The sequence below is a fragment of the Culex pipiens genome, chromosome 3 (genome assembly GCF_016801865.2).
Source record: "Culex pipiens pallens isolate TS chromosome 3, TS_CPP_V2, whole genome shotgun sequence".
Lineage (NCBI taxonomy): Eukaryota > Metazoa > Arthropoda > Insecta > Diptera > Culicidae > Culex > Culex pipiens.
Genome location: NC_068939.1, coordinates 179425823 through 179436796, shown reverse-complemented (window position 1 = coordinate 179436796; position 10974 = coordinate 179425823). Strand labels below are relative to the sequence as shown.

Here is a 10974-nt window from a genome sequence, read left to right as displayed (position 1 = left end):
GTTGAATGATAAAAAATAGATATTCGTATGATTCTTGCAGGGTTGTTACGGACGGCGCGGATCTGGCGCGGATTTGCTGGCTAATTTTGTTCAGGCGCGGATTTCGCGCGGATAGCAATTTTGATAAATACATAATTGAGAACGATAGAATTTCTTTCAAGTAACAAAGGAAAATATTATCAGCAATTAAATAAATTCAATCTTTTTTGTTGAGTGTAAAAACATCAATTTGTAAGAAGTTATTTATGTAGAAAATTTTCTTCTGAAAATTATTGATTTATTTTTCTTAATACGAAACATCGAAATAATCATCAAGGAGCGTATATTTTTAAAAATGTATTGAGATTTCATTATTTTTTAAACATTTGCTTACCTGGTTTAAATATTTTTCTCTTATTATTCACAGGATACATTAATTTTTTCTCTTCTGAATAATATTTATTTTTTTTTTCAAAGATATAAACATGAGGATGTACTTAAATGATTATTAGGGTATGTTCCGGATAGGATTTAACGCTTAGATTATTTTTTAGCTCGGTACAGGCTTTCAAAGGTTTCAAGGCATTTTTTAATATAGCAAACAATAAATATTGAAAAATCACATTAATAACAATTCTATTAGGATCAAAAGACAACATTCGAAAAATTAAAGAATTTCAAAAATTTGAAGCTATGAAACTTTTAGATATTTTAGGTTTTTTCAATCTAAAATTTAAATTTTGACTTTTGTGGTTAGTAAAAAAATTGAAAGATTCTGGTGCCACTCTGATTCAGGTAGAATTGGTTCTACTCCCAATTATCACAACATGACGAAATCCACTTAGCAATCTGCTAAAATCTCCGTCTAAAAGCGAAATGTAATTTTCAAATTAAAAAAAATCTGAAATTCAACCATTGGAAAATTTCAGAATTGACTACATATTCAAATATACAAAAAATAGAATTCATCATTTGAAACTGCCAAAACTTGCAGACTAAAAAACGCAAAAAGAAATACGAATTAGCACATTAAAATAATACGAAAAAAAATTATCAATTTTTTTTTTGATTCTTCAATTTCGTTCTAAAATTATTAAATTATTGAATTATTAAATTATTAAATAATTAAATTATTAAATTATTAAATTATTAAATTATTAAATTATTAAATTATTAAATTTTTAAATTATTAAATTATTAAATTATTAAATTATTAAATTATTTTATTATTAAATTATTAAATTATTTATTTATTAAATTATCAAATTATTAAATTATTAAATTATTAAATTATTTAATTATTTAATTATTTAATTATTAAATTATTAAATTATTTATTTTTTAAATTATTAAATTATCAAATTATGAAATTATTAAATTATTAAATTATTAAATTATTAAATTATCAAATTATGAAATTATTAAATTATGAAATTATTAAATTATTAAATTATTAAATTATTTATTTATTAAATTATTAAATTATTAAATTATTAAATTATTAAATTATCAAATTATTAAATTATTAAATTATTAAATAATTAAATTATTAAATTATTAAATTATTTAATTATTTAATTATTTAATTATTTAATTATTAAATTATTTATTTTTTAAATTATTAAATTATCAAATTATGAAATTATTAAATTATTAAATTATTTATTTATTAAATTATTAAATTATCAAATTATGAAATTATTAAATTATTAAATTATTTATTTGTTAAATTATTAAATTATTAAATTATTAAATTATTTAATTATTGAATTATTTAATTATTTAATTATTTAATTATTTATTTATTTAATTATTTAATTATTTATTTATTTAATTATTTAATTATTTATTTATTAAATTATCAAATTATGAAATTATGAAATTATTAAATTATTTATTTATTAAATTATTAAATTATTTATTTATTAAATTATTAAATTATCAAATTATGAAATTATTAAATTATTAAATTCTCAAATTCTTAATTACCACAATTTTTGCCATTTTCTTAGTTCGGATCATTTTCGGAGTCATATTTTAATTTAGAGAAATTTAGATAAGAAAATAATAGGAATTTCGTGTTTCGATTTTCCGGTGTAAAGTTTTGCGAAGAATTGTGGAGTACAAAATCAATAGATTTTAAAATGTTGCGATTGTTATATTTTAAGGTTTTTAATTTTTAAAATTTAGAATTTAAGATTTTTTTTGCTGAATGTGTTTTCAAAGCAACGATATTTATAGTGTTACAACAACTGCTAGAAATCTTTCAGAAATGGCGAAAAAGGTTCCACTTGGTGCAGCTGGGATTTGAATCCACAACTGATCAACGGTACTGATCCAAATGCTTTCAGATTGTTATTCTTTTTCTTAAAAAATAAGTCATTTCCCTAGTAACATTTTAGGTTTAAGTAGGCCATAAAAGCCTATTTAGGCCGTATGAGGGTTTTCAGAACCATGATAAAACCTGTAAGTTTAAAAATGTTACTAGGGTTTGTTACTCTGTTCTGTGTTTGTCGCGAATTTCTTTTTTTATATGGCGCGAATTTGGCGCGGATTGGGTTTTGGGTCGGCGCGGATTTTTTTTAACTTTTCCGTAACAACCCTGTATCTTGTCACGTTTATTTTCACTCCGGTTTATTTCATTTCGGTCCCGCCAGGGTGGATTAATCGGACAGTGCAGTGGACTCACAATCCAAAGGTTGCTGGTTAGTACTAGCAATAGTTGGCGACACGTAGGCCGACAGCAATAAAGACAACTTCTTTTTTTTAACTCCATTTCTAAACTAAATCTGTCCTTTTAATTTCAAGATTCTGCATTTTGAGATTCGCCGGGATTTTCAATATTATTAGACTTTCCGATACAAAATTATTGAAACGTTTGTAATTATCAGTCGCATTCAAAAAGGAAAAGTCCAATCCTTTGATTTTTCTAATCTAATCTAATCGAACACAAGCGCCGCCAGTCCGAAGAAAGCATCCGGGATGAACTTATGGTTAGATTACGCCTCAACCCAGTCAAATCAATCGGAATTCTGAAACGGAATTCAATTCGAATCGTTTACGTATCCCGTTTCAAACGCAACAACCGGTACGTACACGGAATCGGTTGTTGCGTTTGAAACGGAATACGTAAACGATTCGTATTTCAGAATTCCGATTGAGTTGACTGGGAAGTTCCTTCTTGTCATTATTAATGATTGCAGTACTTTCGAGAACCCCCGAACTGTATTACACTCATTAAAGCGGCCAGGCCTACTGTGTTGCAATAACCGCATGAGACAGATTCTATGAACGGATCCCACATTTCATAGAACCGTCAGGGGAAGACGAAGAAGCCGGGGACATACCGTGCCAACCGGTTCGAGTTATTTATAGATTATAATGGTGTGTGGTGTGTAGGGGAATCGTTGGGGAAGGGATTGTTGTATTATATAGTAAAGGACCTTGTGACATTATTTCACTACTACGGATTAATTCACTCAAGGATTATTTATTTCTTGGTGGCCGAATGACTAGAGCATCCGACTTCCAATCGGAAGGTGTGAGTTCGAATCCCACCTGACTCTATGATTTTTTTTGTTCATATTCAAAGTTCAATTACAGTCGACAAATTTCAAGGAGACCGGTCGGGAACCGAACCCTGAACCTTTCGCTTATGAGGCGGGAGCAGTAGCCATTAAGCCACGGGCCGGTCATGATACAAAATTAAGAAAGGAACTTGATAAAAGAATTTTTTTAACGAATTCCTAGATATTTTTTTCTAAATTCATTGAAGGAATTATAACAGCAATCATGTTGAAGCGTTCTTTGATTCAAAATAAAATTAGGAATGAAATTTTAAATTCAGTTATCTCTAGCTTTTTGCAATTTTCAGTTGAAACGAAGTATCAAAAACTATACGTTTGTCAATTTAAAAAATAAACGATTTTTTTTTCAAAGATAAATGGTTATGTTTCTAGTCTGAATCATAATAATAAGCTTCCATCTTTTGAAATATTTGTAAGGAATTTGTTGTAAACTTTACAACTCTGGAGTTTTTTTTAAATGTCCAATAATAGTAGTTTATGCAACAAGTTGCAAAAAGAGGATTTTTTCAGCACGAGTCGTACATTTATCCAACGAGGTTCACCGAGTTGGATAAATACGAAGAGTGCTGAAAAAATCAAGTTTTGCAACGAGTTCCATACAACATTTTTTGCAATTCCCAAAAAACACACACTGAGTGAAATTTTATGTAAAATTTTCATGTATTTTGTCAATAAATCGTTTAAATCAAAAAAATGTTGAAAAGTGTAACTTTTCGAAACAAGTGCTGAAAAGTTTAACTTTTCAGCACCCATTTGAGTGCTGAAAAGTAGAACTTTTCAGCATTTATTTTGAAAAGTGTTGCTATTCGATTCTGTTATTTTTGGTACAGAAAAGTAGGCTATTTCGTCGTTCAAGAATGACAGGAAAAGTAAGTAGTTTCACGACGGAATTGCAAAAATCAAATTTCCAGTTTCTGCTTTTTTGATTTTTTTTTCATACCCCTGACTCAAGGCGGTTTCAAAAACACACAATAAGCAAAAACTGAAAATTTCGTTTATTGGACCTTTTCATAAAAAAAAACTCCGGAACTGTGTTTGTTTTTTTTTAAATTTGTTTGTTTTTTTGTTGATATTGACTTTTCTTATAAAGAGTTTTTTGTTTGAAATAATTCTTTAGATAATAAATGCCTATTATTTGAGCTTTAAGAAAAAGTCGGGTATTTGAAAATGGGATTTGAGTGGTCGCCCCGTAACCGGATTGAATAACATAGTTGTTTATGTCAGTTTTGGTCATACCGCGAGGTACTAGATCTCACATTATGGGTTAAAAATAACATAAACTTTAAAATTATTTTCTAAGAATAAGGTGATACTCCAAGCAAAAAATCGGTTATCATTTGATACGCTTACAAACTATCTTACAAGGTACTTTATTAGACATTCTCTCGGATACAATAATCTTTAAATGAAGAAACAGTTGATGGTATTGCTTCTACCATCGCTTTCCACCTCCGCCGCCACCACCACCACCACCGCGATTTCCGCTGAAAAGAGAAAACAAATTTGTTAAAGTTTATTGTATCGATTTTTGTCTCCAAAAGAACGAATAACGTTAACGAAAGTTGACTTACCGGAAGCCACCGCCGCCACCACCTCGCCCTCCGAATCCGCCACCGCCGCCTCGCCCTCCAAATCCACCGCCTCCTCTACCTCCACCACCTGGCCCACCCCGACCACCACTAAAAATAAAAAAATAAAAGTAAATTTGCATTCAAATTTCAAAAGAAAGCACAAATCAGTAACCCTCACCGGAAGCCACCACCCGGTCCACCGCGACCGCCACCCCCTCGCCCACCGGGCTTGCCCACTCGACCGGCCGGTTTCCTCGTTTGATTGCCGGGCAAGAATCGCGCCAACGGCAGCAGCTTGGCCGAATCGATAAACAGCTTCTGCTTCGGCTGGAAGCCGTCCGGTTTCATGTTGTCCATCAGCTTGATCGACACGTAAAAGTCCCGCAGGTGGCCGAAAATTTCGTCCACCTTGCCGATCTGCTTCTCGCCCTCGATGTAGATGGGAGCGTTGAAAAAGGGCACATTCTCCACCTCGACCTTGGCGACCAGATCCTCCTGGCACGGGTAGTCGTAGAAGCCAAGCGGGATAATGTTTTTGGGACCATCGTCCCGGCTAAACCGGTTGTTGTTGAAGCCACCGCGGCCGCCTCCACCACCACCGCGCCCTGAAAGGTAATTGCAAATGTTTGAGTACAACGTAGTCCTACGTTGAAATTTTCAAACGAAAAAGTACCTCCTCTGCCGCCTGGACCACCGCGTCCTCCACGGAATCCCCCGCCACCGCCACCACCTCGTCCACGGAAGCTCATTTTTCGAGTATCTAAAATGATAAGTCCAAAAATAAAATTTTGTTCAAAGTCGGAAACCGGTACCGGACGGTAACACTGAAGTCGGCATGTTTGACAGCTGTAGGTAAACAGAGCATCAGGTTGAGGTTAGGATTTTTTTAGAAAATTTGTTTAAAATTTTCTGAATGTTTCCAACTTAAACATTCTTTTAATAAGTTTTTGTTTTAAATAAAATATACTAAAGATAACGCTAAAACTTCAATCAACACTGGAATTTCATAAGCCAAACTTTCAGCGCTTTTTTTATTATCACAAATTTAAATGACATGGCTAGCACTAAAATATCAACATACTTACACTACAAATAGTTTGAGAAGATGTTTTAGCCTTATAGGGCTTCTTCAGTCAATAATTTTACTTGTTTAAACACCAAATTATTGCAAAAATAGTTAATTTCACAGCTCGAATCGCTCGTCAACCAAGCACATGTTTACAATGCACACCGTTCGAAGAACTTGAAGCGGACCACGCTTGGCGACTGTCAGACAAGCAGTGATGTCAGTTGATTCGAGTCTGTGGATGTGCCAACTAAAATGTATGCAAGAGGTTTTTAGGGAAAAACATCAGAGCAATGCAATACAATGAACAACGATTTAAAATCATTTCTGATCACCTTTTTTTTCATTTTAAAGGCTAGTATGCAGATCGGAAAGAAACGGTTCAAGAAACAGCTTTACGAACAGCAGAACAAAGGAGAGGGAGCGATTTCTTGGGGCTTTTCTTCACCCTCTCTGACATGCTTGCGCTGCCGCTGCTGCCCATTTGATTTTTTTCTTGACTGGTTCCTTCCGAAAGCAGTATACGCACTTTGGAAGGAACCGGTCAAGAAAAAAATTAAATGGGCAGCAGCGGCAGCGCAAGCAAGTCAGAGAGGGTGAAGAAAAGCCCCAAGAAATCGCTCCCTCTCCTTTGTTCTGCTGTTAGTAAAGCTGTTTCTTGACCCCTTTCCTTCCGATCTGCAGACTAGCCTGAAGTGCGTATAGTTAATGCAAAAAATAAATAAATAAATAACAATACAACATGTTTTCGATGGATCAACTATGGTCCCCTTGGAACGAGCTGTCAAGTAGGACCTGGACTGTCAAGAAGGGCCGCGAAGTTATTTTTTAAAAATTTATTTGCGGTTGTACCTTGGGTTGTTGGGTTGTACTCAAATAAAAAAAAGCTTTATCGTTAAGAAAAATAATATCACAAATGGAGCATTTCCATTCGAGCAGTTTTTGCTTTTTTCTAAAATGTATTTCTTATGGAGCGAACTGTCAAAAACTGCTCGACTGCGGGTGCTCCATTAAAGCTTAATTTTAGGACAAAATTCTCTATATTATATATATCGACCATTTTTATTTTTTTTGTATTTTTTGTTTGGCTCAAACTTTGTGGAGGCCTTCCCTATAACCAAAGAAGCCATTTTGTGTCATTGGTTTTCCATACAAGTATCCATTAAATTTTGGAAGCTGTTGATACATAAATGGTACCTAAGTATTCGAAAAGCTGTAACATTTCAAGGTATTTTCGGATCGATTTGGTGTCTTCGGCAAAGTTGTAGATGAGAATGGATGCTCAATTTTTAAAATTTGATATTTGATATTTTTAAAATGCAAAAAATAAAAATTCAAATTACGAATCACTATTGTTTTCAAATAAAAAGAAAAAAAATATGTAGACGAAAAAAATGCCAATAAAATTTCCTAAGAGAGATTGAATCAAATTTTATTAGAGAGATTGAATATTGGACATTTGGCCCAACATGTACGTGCGACAAGTTAGCACGACAACGACGATTTGTGAAATTGAAGGATCCATTCGAAACAAATATTTTGAAAATATTGGCATCAAGACGAAACATTTCAAATGGGCGTTGTATTGAATGTTGGCCCTTTTGAAATGTAATTAAAGGAATTCTTTACTTTGAAAATTTTAATATTTTAAAGAAGATATCTCTCATGCGATACGTGAGCGTGATACAATAGGAGCAAATCTCTCGATCATTCTTGACCACTATCTTTTTCGTTTAACTTCTATCTTCTTGAGTGAATAAATTATGAATAATACATTTAAAAAAACTGGAAATTTAGGACAACATTCTTGAGGTATTTTTCTTAAAATGTGACTTGTTTTTTCGAAACACAAATTGGGTCCTAAAATGAAGCTTAGATTGCGGATATTATTGTTTACAGCGATAAAGCTTATTTTTCTGAGTACAATGACACTTTGTACGACCACAAAGAGTTTAAAATGGATTTTTAAATCAATTTTGAAAAATTAACCTCGCGATCCTTCTTGACAGAAAAGCTCCTTCTTGACAGCTCGTTCCAAGGGGACCATGGTTGATCCATAGAAAAAATGTTTTCTTGTCAACTTTTTTTTTGCATTAAAATGAAAAAAAGTGATCAGAAAAAAAAAGTGATCAGAAATGGTTTTTAATCGTGTTTTTTACCGTTGTACACTAGGTTGTACATAAAAATTTACATAGGGCTTTAGTACCTAGTTTAGTACCCAATTAACTGAATATAAAAGAAATCAGATTTTTTAGATACACTTTTTTTTTTGGTCAGAAACTTAGAAAAAATCGATAGTTTTAAAAAATAGTACCTTGTGAAAAAATCGAAACTCAATGTTTTTAATGTTCAAATCTTTCGAAACACAAAAATTATAACTTTAAAATTGATTAGATATTTTTTTATATATTTTAGCACTTAATATTTTTAAAATGCAAAAATTACAAATTAAAATTACCAATAGAGTATTTCCATTCGAGCAGTTTTTGCTTTTTTCTACAATGTATTCCTTATAAGAGAACTGTCATTTCTACCACTCAAATCCGGTGCTTCGTTACTTTTGTTTTCCATTAAAAATTAATAAAAGAAGAAAAATACAAACATTAAATAACAAAATAAAATTTATTAGCCCTTCATTTTCTGTCAGGATGTCTGCAGAATATCTGGCAACTCGGCCTCTAAAAATAAAATTTATTTAATAACCTTTTTTGACAGTGACAGTTCCGTTTCGAGTTCGAATTTCGAACATGTATTGTCAAACAATAAAATCAAACGAATCAAACCAAATCGTTTACGGATAAACAAACGCGCGATTTTGCGATTCGATTAGTTCAAATTTCAATAAGCTAAAAGGAACCGGGTTTTTTCCCCTACAGAATAACCATGGCTGAAGAGGAACAGGTATTTTTTTTGCAATAATTGAATGAAACACGTCAATACAAATCTGCTCCGACGATTCAGATGCCCATCATCCCGGTCAAGGAACCGCTCGATCTGATCCGGCTGAGCCTGGACGAGAAAATCTACGTCAAGATGCGCAACGAGCGAGAACTGCGCGGTCGGCTGCACGCCTTCGACCAGCATCTGAACATGGTGCTGGGCGACGCGGAGGAAACCGTAACGACGGTCGAGATCGACGAGGAAACGTACGAGGAGGTGTACAAGACGTCGAAGCGAACCATTCCGATGCTGTTTGTGCGGGGAGACGGGGTCATTCTGGTTTCGCCGCCGATGCGGGTTGGAAGTTAGAGTGTGGTCAATAAAAGATGGTTTGAATAGTTGGTGCGTTTATTGGATTTAGATTTCCGAAATCATTTTCACGCCCTTGAGGCCGCTGATTATGTTGCAGGCGGTTATGCGCGACATTTCGGTGCGCGTTTCAACGTCGGCGCTTCCAATGTGAGGCAGCACGACAACGTTGCTCATGTGTAGGAGCGGGTTGTCCAGTGGTAAGGGTTCCGGAGTTGTTACGTCCAGGCCTGCAGCTCTTATTTTGCCGGCTTTCAGGGCATGGATCAGATCGTGCTGGTCGATGATCCCGCCACGGCTGGTGTTGATCAGGATTGTTGACGGTCTCATTCGTGAAAATACCGAATCGTTGAACATATTGGCCGTTTCCGTGTTGTAGGAACACGCCACAATGATGAAATCGCTCGTTTCCACCAGTTCGTCGAAGGGAATCTGACTTACGCCCAGTTCCTCAGCGGTCAAACATTTATCGGTTCGAGAGCAGAATTGAATCTGAGCGGGTTTGAAGGGCACCAGTCGTTTCGCAATTTCCTGGCCGATTCGCCCAAAGCCAACGATTCCAACGACGGAATTTTTGATGCTCGTTCCGCACATCCACATGGGTGACCAGCTTTTCCAGCCACCGGTGTGAGCTTCTTTGTTCGCTTCCAACAGTCGTCGAGCCGTGGCCAACAGCAGTGCTATGGTCAGTTCGGCTGTTGCGTCCGTCAGCACTTCCGGTGTGTACCCGACTCGGATGCCTCGCTCGCGACACTGCTTCAAGTCGATGTGGTCAAAGCTTAAATCAAAGATCCGGATTATCTACAACGCAATAGAGCATCTACACTAAAATTGATTTTACCCCACGGATATTGTCCCGATAACCTTCAGACTTGGTCCAGCCTGATCCAGCAGCTCCTTATCGATGCGATCATTCAGCGAGCAAAAGATGGCATCCTTGCCGGCCACGTTCTTCATGAATTCCTCCCTCGGAACGGGAGATGGCTCGTCCCAGATGGTCAGTTCACATCTGCCAACGAAATTACCTCTTATTATAAAGACCGAAGTCATATCACAATATCTCACTCTTCTTTGAGCAAATCCAGTCCAATCCGGGCGTAATCGTTCCTTGTAACGTAGACGGTCGGTTTCATCGTGACAAAGTTGAAACAATACGGTCTAATCTGGAACGACGGCCTGCTCGATGTCGATCCTCTCGAAAAACCGCACCACAACGATGTTGACAATCTTGTTGCTGATAAGCTCAGCAGGCGGCTGCTCTTCAGGATGGTATTCATCGTGCGGGAGCTTTCTCTCTCTGGCGTCGCGACGCAATCCGTGCGTGATTGGTAGGCCGAGCTTATGATACAAACTGGCCGACGACGTTGGTTTGTTTGGCTTGTTATCTCTTTCAATCCTTATGTAACTTTGGTGCTGAAAAGAAGAGAAAGCGCGATAACGTGAAATGAGAATTGGATAGTAGAGAGGGGTGCTGTTTATGGATTAAAATTTAATTTTGCTTGTTTTTCATTTTTAAAACTTT

At 34.9% G+C, this 10974-nt stretch overlaps 3 protein-coding genes across 3 annotated transcripts; 1 reads left to right on the top strand and 2 right to left on the bottom strand.

Annotated features, from left to right (window-relative positions):
* Nucleotides 1-4919: 4919 nt before the first annotated feature.
* Nucleotides 4920-6403, bottom strand: LOC120427005 (H/ACA ribonucleoprotein complex subunit 1). The gene is made up of 5 exons (XM_039591823.2): nucleotides 6223-6403; nucleotides 5811-5897; nucleotides 5316-5742; nucleotides 5138-5245; nucleotides 4920-5050 (listed from the first exon to the last, which is right to left on the bottom strand). Exons 2-5 carry the CDS (start codon nucleotides 5884-5886, stop codon nucleotides 4999-5001), a joined length of 663 nt encoding a protein of 220 aa, XP_039447757.1. The 5' UTR covers nucleotides 5887-5897; nucleotides 6223-6403; the 3' UTR covers nucleotides 4920-4998.
* A 2562-nt stretch (nucleotides 6404-8965) lies between these two features.
* Nucleotides 8966-9481, top strand: LOC120427019 (U6 snRNA-associated Sm-like protein LSm3). Its single transcript, XM_039591842.2, has 2 exons — nucleotides 8966-9104; nucleotides 9165-9481. Exons 1-2 carry the CDS (start codon nucleotides 9087-9089, stop codon nucleotides 9450-9452), a joined length of 306 nt encoding a protein of 101 aa, XP_039447776.1. The 5' UTR covers nucleotides 8966-9086; the 3' UTR covers nucleotides 9453-9481.
* On the bottom strand, nucleotides 9474-10841 carry LOC120427017 (glyoxylate reductase/hydroxypyruvate reductase). The gene is made up of 3 exons (XM_039591840.2): nucleotides 10518-10841; nucleotides 10294-10461; nucleotides 9474-10230 (listed from the first exon to the last, which is right to left on the bottom strand). The coding sequence occupies exons 1-3, from the start codon at nucleotides 10727-10729 to the stop codon at nucleotides 9501-9503; spliced, it is 1110 nt and encodes a 369-aa protein (XP_039447774.1). The 5' UTR covers nucleotides 10730-10841; the 3' UTR covers nucleotides 9474-9500.
* Between the last annotated feature and the right edge of the window lie 133 nt (nucleotides 10842-10974).